We start from the raw sequence: 15,498 nt of genomic DNA, 5'->3' as shown, positions 1-15,498 counted from the left end.
GCTCCATCTATACACAGGGCGATTCCCAGCCATCATTATTGCTCCTATACACAACACAATTGTTGTTGTTGTTGCTTTTTGTTTTGTTTTTTAAAAAAAGAGTAACCACATAAACCAGTGGACGTCATTACATGCCCAGATAAAAGATGTGTTTTGAAGCATCACAACTGCATCAGAAATATAAAATGCACTGGAATAATATCCAGGGATATTACCACATCCACTCCTTCCTGACAATTCTACCTCACTACCTACATCTTCCTAGGAGCATAATATATCCCTTGCACGTCTAAGCAGGTTTTGAAAGAGGATCCTGGCAAGTTTCAGCTCTTTTTCACTAGAAGACAAAATATCAAAATAAGCCACAAAGATAGCAAGGAATGTCATTCGCAGGTTCTATGAAGTCTAAATTCATCCATGTTCAAGCAGTGCTTTACTTTGAAAGTTATTTTGACAAGAGCAGGGCATCACTACTTGGCAAGTAATAACAGTGCTGGAGTGTGAGTCTGAGCGGCAAGAACAAGGCTGCTTCCACAAGCAGGCTAAATGCAGTCCATGGTGTTGATCCCTGCAAGGCAGGGATGACAGGTTAATTTGAAAGGGTTGAAACATTTAACTTGGACATTTTTATAGCAGCTTATTTCAGTTTTGTTTTCAGTTGTTTTCATCTCAAATTCACCTGTCATTTGTTTTAAAGGGTCAGGCAAAGCTTTTCAGTTCAACACAAACATCCAAGTTTTTTCTTTTCTTTTTGTCTTGCCATAGTTTTTGTTCAGGGTATATAAGAACTAGTCTCTTTATATGGGCCACGAAATCAAAAAGAGTTCATAGTTCTATGTTCTTTAAGCTTTATGCATATCAGAGATTATTTTTCACCCCATGGTTAACATGCTGTGACTAAATAAAAACTATAAAACTGAGTAAACAACCAAACTCATAACACCACCTCCAAATACGTGTCTCCCCATACGCTCCCCCTCACCCAAGCAACACACATGTACACATAAACAAAATGATAAAGGAATTTTGAAATCTTCAGGCCAACAGAATTCCTCCTCTGCTCTCCTCCTGATCAGGCCCTTTGGGTTTTCAGCATTTTTCTTCTTGGCTTCTTGTTTTGGCAAGAGCAGTAATGCCACTAAGAATTTACAGACCCTCTGTTCTACTCCAAAACCAAAATAGCTAACTTGAACCAGGATTAAAAAAAGTAAATAAACCCACAAAAAATCTAGCTCTTTGTCAGCTGGAATTTCCACTAGTGCCTGAGGGACAGAGGAAACCAGAGAGCACACTACAAGCCAGCAGGAAATATTTCTGACCATGATTAATGCTTCCTTTAACAGTGCAACAGAATCTTTCCAGATCTTTGTGGATCTTTGGAAAAGCTCCACCACTACTCTCCAGGCCATATTTTGCTGTGAAAACCTTATTACATAACAGAAGCATTAATTAATTCAGAGCAAAATAAGAAAAGATGTATTATCCTAAAGATTCGGTGAACGGGGGGGGGAAAAGTTAAGAAAGGCACATGCCTTTCCTTTCATTTCATGTGATTATGTTGTGATAATGCCCTCTACAGACCTGTCCATCACTTGTGGGCTCAGGTCAGAAAAGCTCTCTGACCCGACCAGCTGGGTGACACAGGGCAAACAATGATGAATTCAGCCTCAGTTGATCTTGCCAGAAGGATCTCAGACTTGCCTGTTGAGCAGCTATGAGACAACCACATTTTCCTTTTGTCCATCTTCTTTTTTTTTTTTTAATTTTGGATGGGGAGTTTGTGGGAATATGCACAGTTTGGAAAGGCGCCATCTCTCATGTGCATACAGGTGTCTTTCTACCCCGAGCCTCCTTACCTAGTTCCCAGATTACCAACTTTTAGAAAGTGTATCCGTTCACACCTTGAACTGCTTGAACACCTCCTCTGGCACAATAAACTTGCTTTGCAAATTTCTAGGTACTGCTACAGAAGACGGCCAATGATATCCCACAGATGTAGAGAGCTATACAACACTGGCACTTGGATTCAATTCAATTCACCATTTTCAAATTATGCTAAAGAAAGCAGATAGACTCGCTCTTGTATTGAGCTTGGCCTACAACAGGTTGCAAAAAGCACAAGGGCAGGCTGCAGCTTCCTGTGAATTACAAAGAAGGTTTAAAATTGAGATGACTGATGCTTGGGGCAGCCCTCCTAACTAAGCTCCAACTGTATGCTGTCACTATCCAAATGTTGTGAGCATACTAAACCAGCATGAAATCTTTTCTTTAGCCCTTTCCCCCTAACTCTCACATTTCTATTTTGTGTGCTAGCAGCTAGCTTGCTCTATCGCTATTAAGCACTGATTTAAGTGAAGAGAAGAGCATGCAATTGTTCTGTGGAGACCCCTCTAAATCCAGTTAGGTATTACCTTTCAATTCTATATTCCAAAGTTTATTCTGACTGAACTCTGAAATTTTTGTTTCTTGGTTTGTTTATTGCATCCTGGCACTTTATGGGATTACAAACTATAAACACACTCAGCAGACAGACCCCTCCATATATATATATATAAATATACCAATTGCACCACAAGCACTGCCATCTGCAACCAAAACATCTCACAACAGCCATCTGCCACCACCCTTACCTGCTCTAGATGAAGGAAAAATAAGAAGATGGCGCTGAAGTTGGTATACAATTTATCCCAACAACACTTTGGCTCATGGGATCACACCTTTGTTCTACTAAAATATGTCACTGACTGACCTTCTATTGTATCTCATCACCAAAAGCCTGAACATCTCACAGAGCAGGACTATCACACCCTCTCCACCTCAAAGTCTGACGGGTCAGTGGCTCAGCAGTGACCCAGAGGGCACAGGCTATGCACTGAACCACTCTGTGTCATTTCTCATTGCTTTCAAAGTCTCCCATCCAAGGACTGACACAGTCCAGCCTGTTAAGTTAATGCGAGCTGACAAGATCACAGCTCAAGAACAATAAAATATATAGAACAATAGATGCTTACCCTGGTTCTCTTCAGCTCCAGCCAGCAGAGGAACCTTTTGTTTAAGCAGCTGATGAGATACACAAGAAGTCACAGAGATGCAGAGTCACTCAAGTGCACTTTTGTTTCTGCTTCTCCTCCTAACTCTCCCAGTTCTATTGGTGTGCCAGTGGCTCACTCTATCAATCCCCATTAAACACTGATATAAGCCACAAAAAGATTTTGTCGTTGGTGGGCAGAGAAACCTCCAAACACAGTTCATTATTAATGTCTGATAACTGATTAAATAACAGCCAGCCTTCAGGAAAACACACATTAAGGTTCTCCCTAATCATTTTTCTGTATGCTGCCAGTCTTCCCTTTTTAGAAAACCATTATATGTACAAGTTTCTCAACTCGTACAGAGTACAGTCTCCACCCAGTCTTGCTGCCTTTCAACACCAGCCACCAGAACCTAGAGAAAAAAGCACTTCCAGGTGTTTGGTTTACAGCGTGCTACCCCAGGGGACTAGACTGCATCTTACCCTTAGTCTTTATGTGGGTCACGAGAGGAAGTCAGACTGCAGCTGACTCCCTAGCTTTACTGAAAACTCTGTATGACAACAAAGCTGTGACGCGCATGGGAAGAACAATTTTTAGATCTACTCCTTACTAATAGATGGGGACACAGGTGCTGCCTGCTAGAGTAAATTAGAGACAGACTTGTGAAGAAGCGCAAGGACGCCTTTTCCCAAAGTAGAAAAAAGTGTCAGGAAATCACAAATATGAAGTTTTCTGGCAAGCGGCCTTGGGGAGGTGTACTGCTCTTTGCATCCCCTGCAGAACAGCACAGAAGGGTGCCTGGGTTCCTTGGCCAAACCCAATTGCCACTGACTACGGCTGGAGCAAGAAGAGGACCTTGGTTTGGAAAAAGCGGCTGCTTTGCACTGTGGGGCAGGGATAGGCAGGGATACCCCGCTGTGCCTGTGGCTGACAAAGAGGTTAAGTTGCTGGTCATGAAGCTGTGAGGGCAACTTAATCCTCTACAACAACAGCCTGGTGCTAAGAAGCATCCACAGGCCTGGGGATAAGAGAAAGTGAAGACCCCTTCCAAGGGCATTCATTTCTAGACCAGTCTTGTGTTTTTCCCCCCTCACCCACCTCCTTCCCAGCCTAGTCACTCCAGCATTAGTTTGCATGGGCTGTCTGCAGAGACATAACAACAAGAGGTGTACTTGGAAAGCCTGCAGAAACTTCTTAGCTTGAAATCAGAACTGTGCTGAATCCCAGAAGAACAAAAAATGTTTGAACTTGCCTCCCCAAAAGTGTTGTATTCATTGACTTGCAAGCATGGGGGAACAGTGGTAGTAATTTAACCTAGGGAAGAGTGCCAACAACTTATTTAATTGCAGAGTTTGTGCCAACACCACCACAATACAACTATTAATACAAGTCTGCAGTACAAGACTAATTCTACTAACCTTTTGCAGTTGCCTTATAGTCAGGTCAGTGGCTGCATCCCTTCTGTGCTGACGCTATTCAGCAAACACTGGCAACTGATTTTAGGCAAACATGAAATGAAGAAGGGCAGGAGGGAGGAGGGGGCATCATTGATAAAATGAAGATCCCCCCACGACCCCACCCTTCTCTGTCCAAATGTTTCTCATTTCTTTCTCTGTTTCAAGTCTCTCTCTTGAAACTAGAAACGTGTTCTGCCATGTATTTGCTCCTGGAAAACAGCCAGATCTTTGGTCTGAATTCCATCAGCTCATTTCCCAGTTTCTATGAGACTGCATTTGAGTAATGTGGCTCTCTCTCAGTCCACTGGCAAGTTAGGTCATTGATCAATACATAAAAATCTGAGCTCTGACATTAGGGACAAATCCACTTTTCTGAACAAAGCGTTCATTTAAATAATGCATATTTTAGCAGAAGAAAAAAAATAGTAATAACAGATCCAGCACTACCACAAGTTTCCAAGAATACAGTTATTCTGACAATTACGTGCCACTGCAAACATCTCTAAGTCCAACGTTACATAACAAAACTCCAAGCAACAATTATTGAGGCAGTAAAGTCACTGATGCATTTGCAGATCCACTCACCCTTGCTTCACCCTTCACCCATTACTGTATTTATTTTTCTCATATTTGCATCTTGTGACTGTATCATAACTATACATTCGGAATCCTCTGAGTTAATTTTTATTGCACTTATAAATAGCACAAAGGGGTCCTAGTTGTCAACTGTGGCTTGCTGGCACTGTCATGGTAGAAAAAAATAAATATTGATTACAAGCTGAACAGAACACAAAGAAAAATACTTCTGTATGGCTATGTCAACACCTCATCAGAAATCAGTAGTTCTCTGTAGGTGTTAGGAATTATTTTGCAACATGCAGTGGACTGCATGCTCTTTCAGTTCTTCTGAAATAAACATGCCACAACACATCATCTTCACGGATCCTGGAGGCCCTTCTTGCCTCTTTCTGCTCCATGAAACTGTTTCCACTTTGCACACAGAAACGGGTCTGTTTGCCACTTCTTCAGCAGGTATTTCCATAATACTTTTAACTCTGTTTTATGTGATTTGACATTTTGCATTTATCTATGCTTCTAAAAGCAAAAAGTCATGAAAACTCTTCTAAGTAATTGCAAATGTGAAGATTTGGCATATCTTCTATGATTTTCAGAAAGTTGACTTCACTGGAAAGGCAAAAAAACCTATAACAGTGCTAACAAGAGCTGACCCCACGGATAATAAAAACCAATTGCCTGAAGACTTCAGCATCATAAGTCATAATGACAAGTTCAGAAAATGATGCAGTGCTGCTAATAACTATTGAAAAACAGCATCTCTTCTATCCCTATTGCCTGGTACTTGAAACATTTTAACTGTGAAGACGGACAGGACAAAACTGCTTAGGGCAGCACTGCAGAAAGTGTGACTGAAACCCTGTAAATCATGGAACTATGACATTTGTCAGCCAAACCCGTCACTCGCCGGCACGTCGGAAAATCCCCATTCTTGAGCGAGAATAGGGAATGGCTTTCAGGCTGGCAGATTATCTGGAGGGGTCTGTGGGAACTGCAGAACATTGCACCTGCCTGAAAAATGGCACCAACTCAGCACAAGACGTTTCCAGAGGGGAAAGTTAATATATGGGAGGAATGCACATAAATCTTGTTATTTCTTAATGGGATTTGGGAGCTTATTTCTCACCCTGTGCTTTGAAATGTATCCCACAGCCTATTCTATTAATGAATTTACGCACAGTGATTTTCTTATCAGCAGGAATCATTCTTCACTGAGGTTTGAATTATTTTTTTCAGCGGGATTTTTTAATGCAAGTGTGAAAAATTAGTATTATGCTTGAATACCAGTTAGGATGTTAACAAGCTGTGTCCTGGATAAGCTGGTCTTGTCTGTTCCTGTTGTCCTTTTCCTAATTTCAATTGACCGAGAAACCTGGAATCATTTATTTATTTATTTTAAGCTCATGGCAAAGTAACAAGACTTGTAGAAACAGAGTTAGGCAGTGCGTGGCTGAAAACTGGAAGACCAGAAATCTCTCCCAGCTCAGCCACATGGATGAACCTCCACTAGCCCCTCTCTTACATAAAACAAACTTAATTAAGAATGTGTTTTTTCACTAGGAGTGCAAAACATGATACACAGATATAGACTGTATTTTCACAGGGCGAAGATGCTTCCCAGCATTTAACAACTTCTGAACTGTGTCTCTTTAAAGAGCTGGGGTTCTGGCGAGTCCATCTGAAGTCATGCAGCCCGTACCTCCTTCAAAAACAAGGACCTGGTAAGTGAGCCAAATCTGAGGGTTTTAAGTGGACATATGGAGACAGGAAGCCTTTGGGTGAGACACGAACGCAGACATGACAGCCTATGTGAGACGAGATTATAAGGAAAAGGAGAAACATATTTAGTGCATTTAAAGTGTATACTTCCTAAATTCTGTTCATCTGGCACACAGACACAAGCATCCTGCTCCAACAATGCAACGTTTTCAGGGAAGCTCCAACTATCTAGCAACACGTAGCTCCGTCACTAGTGTGTGGTAGTCTGGGCCACGCCAGGCTCTGATTGCCTCATCTCACACGGACTACGCAGGCTTTGTCCTCTTCCGTCCCCACACTGGCAGGCATTCACAATGCAGAACACACTGTTGACTTCATAGAAGAAATCCATGATGTGAGGTTGATAGGGTTGGGTGCTGGGCAGCTGGAGGATCACAGGATCTTCCTACAGACAAGCTAGTCCTGATGCTGAATTGTGTTTTTGTATTATTAACTGGATATTCCTTGTTCCACGCATAAAGGCAAGTAGGTTCAAGTCAAAAGGGAAAGCCTCCCCTAGGCAGGACCAGAAATGTAGCCTGCAGCCTCCAGATTGATGGCAGAACGCCCACCAGTTCCTGTTGTTTGTGCTCAGATCCAAAGCCTACTGCCTCAACTCTCAAGTGAGAAAGAGATTTGCTTCCTGGGTTGACAGACACCAACACATTTTAGGATTATCTGACACAGGTCCTGGGTGTTCTTTGCTGCCATCAGATGGTGATCCCCTCAAGGCTTTGGCTAGACACAAGTAAGTGGCAAAGATTGTGTGGTTCAGCAGTGTATTTCCAAAGGACTCTGTACATTTTTTCTTTGATTTCCAATGTTTGTTGGCAAGCCAATTACAGTTCAACTTATTTTCACATTCAATGATCCCCCCCCAACTTTGAGCACTTTCTACAAAACAGATCCATGCTGGATTCATGCTTCACAGTTTGGAGATTTATCAAAAGATCCTGAAGGGAAGTACTGATGAAATTTGAGATTAGCTCAGCTCCAGCCGTGTCATTGATGATGGATTTTCCTTCTATGCCTTGAGCACCCAAGAAACGTGGGAAAGGTTGAGTTTAGTGAAGCCTTTCACAAGCAACCATCTATTCTGCCCAAACACCGTTTTAAAGAGTACGTTCTCTGGTTCTCATTCTAGGATCAGTGTAAACTTTAACTCTGATTATACTTGCTACAGCTAAGCGAACAAGGATATATGGCATTTTTCTGACTAATCTCTTTCAGGTAAGCTAAAGCCAGGGCAGGACTGATGAAGGCTCTATTTACTGACCCTAAGGATTACATGTTGTGTTTAATTACACGTGATTCCTCTCTGTTCAGGAACCTGAGAAGAAAATATATTGTCTCTCACACCTTTTTATGACTTTGAAGGATGTTACACTACATAGTCTTCCGCAACCCACAAAGTTGCGATACAGTAGTGCAAACTTGGTCTTTTAGAGGAGGGATTTCTGTGGGCTTGGACTGAAACTATGCAGAATGGCTTCATCTCTGGTAAGGAGGTAACCTAAAGCAAGACTGGTCAAGTGGAAACGGACACCTGTCAGTCTGTCTCTACTCAGCATGCAAGTGTGACATTTCCAAGGGTAATTTTATTCTGCATGCATGTTCATGAAAGTCACACGGCTGAGTTGCCTGTGAACCTCAGAACTCATCTGTGCTGATCTTTGTTAATCAGGACAGCCAAGGTAGTCCCAGCAGATGGGGTCATCGTGATGAATCACAGACCAACTGGCCCCATCAGACAGCAGATCTGCAGTCTGAAAAGCTTCTACTGCCTTGGCTGGGGCAGCACCAGTGCCTAGCAAGCCACTGCTCCCATCAGTCAGTCGGTTTGTTTGCAATTGCTAATTCAGTGCTGTGGCATTGAACAGAAGTCTTTTTGTGCTAGGGAACGATTGGCAGCCTAATGGAGGGGGCTAACAATAGAAGCCTTTTCATCAAGCAATTCCCTAGCTTTAAGAAAAGGTAGATGATCCTGTCCCCAGTGCTGGCATCAGCAGTCTTTGGTGAGGCCCTAATCTGAGCCCTGAGAAACAAGGAAGAGCAGTGAGGAATCGCATTCTGCTTTCTGGAACAATTACAGCATCAGTTCCCTTCTTCTCTGAAAGTGAACACCCACCCATCCACATTTCCCTGTCATCCGGGATCAGGCACCTGTCTTGTCTATTACCAGCCTGGCAGAAGGATTATTTTGCACAACGAACCCCTCAGCTCACCAGCAGACAATCACACCTTTCTCCAATGCAAAATGTAAAGGATATACCAGGGGGACAGGGAGAAGGAAATTGGGAAGCAGTCAATTCTGTTGTCCAAGCTGATTTGGTCCTTAATGTTTTTACTAAAACCCAGAGAGGACGCCAGGCAGTGTTCTTTCTGCTCACAGGACACCCTCCTGCCTGCCTCTGGACTAAGACCAAGCACAAGCAATCACATTATGGTTTAGTCCTAGGCAAACCACTGCCCACTGACTGCTTTCCCCCATGAAAACAAGAACTGAAGGAATAACGAACACGCCAGTGCTCCATGCCCTGTCAGCTGATGTAGTTAAGAATCACCTGAGTGCTGGTCTCTTGCTTTTTACATATCATTCTTGTTCTGTCCTTACGCATGAAGAACACATTTATAAGGACTTGCCATATTATACACAGCATCCGTATCTATGGCCCTAAATGCTCTGCAAGAAGGCATGAGTGCAACAAGCTGCTTATGGCTTTGAAATGGATCTGTTCATCAACCCACTTGTAGCACACTGGAAGATAAATAATGAAAAGGAGCATTTTTAAATATTAACAACACAGAGGCCCTAATCTATTCTAGGGCAGTAATGAGAAAAATAAAGTCTTATGTCTAGCCCAAAGAGAATAAACACGGAAAGTTTCCAACAAACAAATCAAAAAATGGCCTTTTGGGTTTTGTTTTGTCAAGACTGCTGGAGTGATTCTCATTGTGTGTCACTAAACGCTCTATGAGCTCACTCAGGTGAGGTGAGCAAGGCGTCACCAACAAAGATATTACAGGAGCAGCACAGGCATGGGGGCCTTGTGGAGGACAGTCTGATCCAGCTGCTGTATGCACCGATTGCTAGAAGGTTATTCATTTCCCCAGAAGCTGGATCGGGCTCTTAAGGTCTAAACACCTTACAAGAATTCAGGACTATTTCTCAGGCTCTGTCTCAAGCTATTCCTATTTTATTCCTATTAATAATAAACTTTTATTACTTCCTACATCCCTGCTGAGAGGTAAACCTCAGAGTTTGTGTCATGCTTCTGGCATGAGGTCCCTGTAAATGACCTATCCTTTTGAGTTCAGGGAACCGATGAACTGCAGCACAGCATGTGAAAAGTGTTCCCACATAGCTGATATCCAAGAAAGGAGGCTTTAGATGCCTTAATTCTTAGGCAAGAGAAACAACTCTTTTGTTAATACCATCAACATGGAGCTCAAAATAAAAGCACATTTCAGAGGCCTGTAACAACCAAAGCTATTCCAAAGGTTTGTGTGTAGCAATGAGAAAGTGACCACTGAAATAGATCGCCTGGCCCCAGAACAGTTGATACTGAATAATGTTTATTGCCTTGCAAATTCTCACAGCAAACCAAGAGGGAACGAACACTTCTGTTCCCAGATTGCCTTTACTGCCTAAAACAGTTGGCACTTTCATTTTAGTAATATGCAGACAAATATAAGACTAATAATTTAGTCTTACTGCAAAAGATGAACCAGAACAGCAATATGCACGTTTTCATCTGTGCGTGCTTATGGTTTTGAGACCAAAGGAAATCAGGTTCCAATTCAGCATTCGGTATCAACAGCAATCACTTGTGCATTTCTCATGATATTCCTGGTTCCAGGTTAAGACACCATTTATTTAACAAGATTTCCACTGTGAGCAAATCTCCTCAAATCGGAGCCAAAATTACATGGTTCTAACCTACAAAACTGGCACAATCAAAAAAGAAAAGAAAAAGGAAGATGAGCATTATGAACCATGATCTGAAAACAGAGAAGTGGAGCTCATTACTAGGGATTTCATTTCTACTGTTTCTGAAGTATTAGTGACGTTTTTATATAATCTCACATTACCTTTTAAACACTAAAGTATAGAAGAAGAAAACTGTGATTTTACATAAAGGAAAGTAATAAAAACCTGACAATCTTCTTGCCAAAGGAATATTTGATAACCACAAGTAACAAATTTTCTTGAGATTTAGGCTAGATTCTTTGAGGTCTACAAATTTGCAGAGTTCACTCAGCTGGGAAAAATTTAACATAACATGCTCATTCTGGAGTCTCTTTCCTCCTCCCACCAAAGCCTTTTTCCTCTTCACCTCAGGAGGACATTTATTTCTTTCAAAACATGGGGAGAAACTGTGAACAGTTCTAAGTAAAGAATTTGATTGACAGCTATTCTCTAAGCTCATATAAATGAGAAATTCTTCCCTAGGAGGAACGTAAGGCCATAGTTCCCTTTCAAATTCTCACCTACACAATTCCCTGATAATGTGTTTAATTCCACAGAATCAATACAAGAGGCAAATCACGTTTTGTTAATTTTCATCCTCGGCTCCATCTTTTTGGATGCTGTCCCACTGCTAACCATTAACATTCTCGTGCTGATTTAGGTACTGATTTTTGGACATGCACTTGGGAAAAGGAATATCCAGCTGACATTTTTTGCTCATTCTTCTAACCTTTCCTGGCACAAAATAAAATGTTGGGGAAATTCCACAAAGCTTGTTTCTGAGGATCCCTCACAACCTTGTGCTTAGGTGGCACATCGGGAATACCATGCACAATCCTAAAGCACTGTGGCCCGACCAGCAGCTCCAGAAAACAAAGGGAACTTCCTTAGGCTCCCAAGATGGCAAAGTGCTGTTCTAGGCCAGTCAGCACCCTGAATCTCCATCTCGCTGACAGCGTTAGCATTTCCAAATTTCTTTTTATTGAAAATGAGTATGTTCTTTTAAATGCCCTACACAGCCAGAATCATAAAGTACTATGATTCTGCAGCCTTTGCGTGAAGAATTTTTTATAGTCAGTCAAGAAACAAGACAGGAAAACAGAGGGACTGTCAAAGCACCTTCCTACATGGAGAGGGGAAAATACAGGTCAGTTGTAATAAGTTTATTTATGGTCTGTCCTCTACCTCCAGCAAAACACATTCAGAAAAGGCCTGTGCTGAGGACTTTGAAGTAACCATCATGAGACTTACAGGCTTGTCTTTCCACAGGGAAAAAAGAAGAGCGTTAGCTTATACAGGTCATCTGTTTTAACTACCTAAATTCATGATAGCTGCACAACCAACATTTCTGACAAGTTGATTAAGTCTTGGTTCCATGATGTGCTGAGCATCATGGCTGATTCAGCAAAGCATTTACTAGCGTGTTTAACTCTACGTGTGCTTATCTGTGCACTCAACCACATACACAACAAGCAATCGAGCTGCCTTGTTGCACAGGAGCACTGCAACACATCTACATAGCAAGGTGACTTTTGCTGAGAGGCTGTAGGTAACTTGCTCTTAATTGAAAGAGCTGCCAGAAGTATAGTAAGCAGACTAAAACTGTTGTTTTAAGTCATGTTGCAAGCTTTCAAAGGTACCAACTTTAATATTTACTTTAATCTAAATGTTTATTAACACTAAGGTCATTTAACACCACTTTGTCAATGCAAATAGATCCTTAAGCAGATGTAAATATTATTTATTTGCCAGAACAGAAACCTGAAGCGAATAAAATTCCTACCTTAATTCTGAATAATCAGAAATGAAAATCTGACATCCACATTTTTTATATTTATAAGTAACATTATTTAGAATTGTTGTTGGATCATTCCTAGAGCTGTACCTGCATATGTACTGCTAGTACTCTTGCGTAAGTACAAGAGGATCTGACCTGTAGTATGATTCAATTTTTTGTTTCCCGCAGTTCCTCATTACTTCCCAGAAGAATACTGAATTAGCTTAATTACTGATATGCGATTCGATTCTTCCTGAAGAGTGCATAGTGAATTCACACATGAGAATTCAAACACAAGAAGAAATGAGTTTTCCAGCTGAAACTGGAAACCAAAAAGCAGCTACAGGTGCTGTGCATATTCTAGAGTGCACAGCTTCTACTCACAAGCTTTTGTTCAGCTGTCACCAATGCATGAGCAAAGCAACATAATGTCAACATTGACAGCACAAACCTAGCATCAGCTACAAGTTTTAAAAAAATACACATTTTTGCAGTGCTTTTCACGGAAGGCAGGCACAAGTCAGAGAGCTCCCAGTGGCGCCATGCACACTCCAGGCATGTTTGACATTAAGGGGCCTCGTTGTTGTGGAAACCAAATCCCACAGATTAATTAATGTTCAGCAGCCAGAGCCATCTCTCTTCCTCTCTCCTCCCTGCCCCCAATTAAAAAAAGGGAGGGTGGCACTTTTTACACTGCAAAAGAATGTCAAAGTCAAAAGAAACTCTCAGTCCCCACAAATGTGGAATGCTACCAAAAAGAATGAAAAATCTGACAGAAGTATTAGTCCCTCATGTTTATAAAATGAAAAATATAAGACCATTTCAGAGAGGCTAGTTTTGCTTCCTGTGGCTATGCCAATCTCCAATGAAGTCCTGCAAGAAAGACAATTATGTGAAATTTCTAAAATTCCTTTATGATGAAAGAACTTTTATTGGAAGTCCTTTCTTTCTTTCAACATGTAGATGGCACAAACTACGAGTAATTTATTTCAGGTGAACTATTCAAGTGACTGACAATTTACATGCGAGCGTGTTTGCACAGCCAGTTGCAGGATTTGAATAAAATTGAGTATCAGCATTTTCTTCCAGTTGACATCAGTTCTGACTGAATTCCCCACGTGTCCCAGTTTACACGAGGGAATGAGATCAGATGAGAGTGCATATGCACCTAGCAGCTCACCACATAAATGCGTACTATAAACGAGAAGAATGCACCAGACAGATAACATAAAAGTGAAACATAACAGCCACTAGAGGTTAAATTTCACTATTACCAAAATCCTATTTTCAAAACAGTTTTAGGGCCATAGGTAAAACCTATTTCAGTATTCATAGATTCAATTTCATGCTTTTGAAAACCCATTGTCTTAAAGATATGCATCTTCAGGTACCTGATTACTTTTTAAAGCTCAGTTCTGATGAGAATGAGGAACTTTCTCTCATTTGTTTCTCAAAATATCCTTGTCAGCTAGAACACAAATCTTGAAGGCGTACCACTCTTATAAGATAGTAAGTAGAAAGTACATAGCATGAGTAAACTGCTAACATAATGTATATGCATACCAGATAGGAATAAGTATTCATTATTATTCTTCTGTTTCTCCACACAAAGTTCTTATTAGCTGACATCACATCATGTGATGAGAAGCGCTTATTTTCTTTTCTATTCAGAAAAGGCTGTTATGGATTACCAAATGTGCTCAGATATGCTATGATTTCATGACATGAGATGACTGCATCACCTCATGAAAAGGAAATCCCCTTCTCCCATTCATAAAGAGAGTGTAGTGAAATAAATAGAGCCAATTTCCAAAAGCAAAAATATTTCCTGTGGGACAAAATCTGTACTTTGATAGTTAAACAATGCTGAGAGCTCTCACGTGCTGCTCAAATAGGTAGCTCCTGAGCAAATCTACTGACTTCACTAGGTGCTCAAGATATTTGAAAACCAAGCCAAACACAGTGCCAAACCATTTCAGGGTTATTTTACAACTCTTGCTCTTTAAATCAGGCACAGCTCCTAACTTGTTAGCATTTTATTTAAAATAAAAAATATGTATGTACCTTTGAGATGATTAATGGCTCCCCATGCTCCAGTCCGCCTTTCAGTGTGAATCCCCATGGAGCGCCTCCCTGAAGCAGTGCCTCCAGGTAGATGTATCTTCCTTTACGGGCAATGCTGGGCTCTGAAGATGATATGCCAGTGTTAATGTTGTCTAACATCCTCATCTGTCCTATCACATACTCAGTCAGACACAAAACCCACTCGGGCAATCACAGATTAATGAAGTTGCAAATTAAACTCCTCAGAAGCCCACCACAAGTCATCCCTAAACATGTGAAACAAGAAGTGGCTGACGGATAGTTTTTCTTCAGAGCTGGAGTCCAAGGTGATGGGCTAGAGACGTTTCCCACCAACATTTCAGCATGCTGCTTCTCCTTCAGAACCACGACTTTTTACTGCTGTTTCAGCACTGTGCTTTTCCCATTCCCAGGTATTCCAGGCATTATAGCTTCGTTAAGATTTATCTTCCTGTCCTCAGTATATCAAACTTAAGTTTTTAATACATGGGCAAAATTAGAGAAAAAAATGGTTAGACATTTAAAAGCCATTGGCCAGCAAATTGCCAAAATCCAAACGAATGCTTCGTTTGTGATTGATTATCAGTCTTTTCTTCCTTTCTGCGTGCAATTTACCATTACAATGGCCTTTTTGCCTCAGCCCACTGCACTAAAAGAATGGAAGCGTCTTCTCCCTCTCACGCTCTCGGTTACTCTGTCCGCTTACTTCACAATTTACTGACTTGTCATAAAAAAGGCTGGGGGAGGAGGAGAGAAAAAGTCCATCCCGAAAACTATTTAGAGGGGTTTCAAATGTGAAATAACCCCACATTTATTGGACTGAAAAACGCAAAAAGTCTATCAGCA

The 15,498-nt window shown here is 41.3% G+C and overlaps 1 protein-coding gene across 2 annotated transcripts in view; it reads right to left on the bottom strand.

The window, feature by feature from the left end:
• SHROOM3 (shroom family member 3) overlaps window positions 1-14,814 on the bottom strand; it is a 147,437-nt gene extending 132,623 nt beyond the window's left edge. For both annotated transcript variants that reach the window (XM_040554721.1, XM_040554722.1), the window contains exon 1: window positions 14,635-14,814. In XM_040554721.1, coding sequence (XP_040410655.1) covers window positions 14,635-14,799 — 165 coding nt within the window. In that variant the 5' untranslated portion in view covers window positions 14,800-14,814. The remainder of the gene's footprint in view (window positions 1-14,634) is intronic.
• Window positions 14,815-15,498: the final 684 nt, after the last annotated feature.

This window comes from Cygnus olor, chromosome 4, assembly GCF_009769625.2.
Source record: "Cygnus olor isolate bCygOlo1 chromosome 4, bCygOlo1.pri.v2, whole genome shotgun sequence".
NCBI lineage: Eukaryota > Metazoa > Chordata > Aves > Anseriformes > Anatidae > Cygnus > Cygnus olor.
The sequence above is the reverse complement of the archived record's forward strand: the minus strand, read 5'-3'. Positions and strand labels throughout refer to the sequence as shown.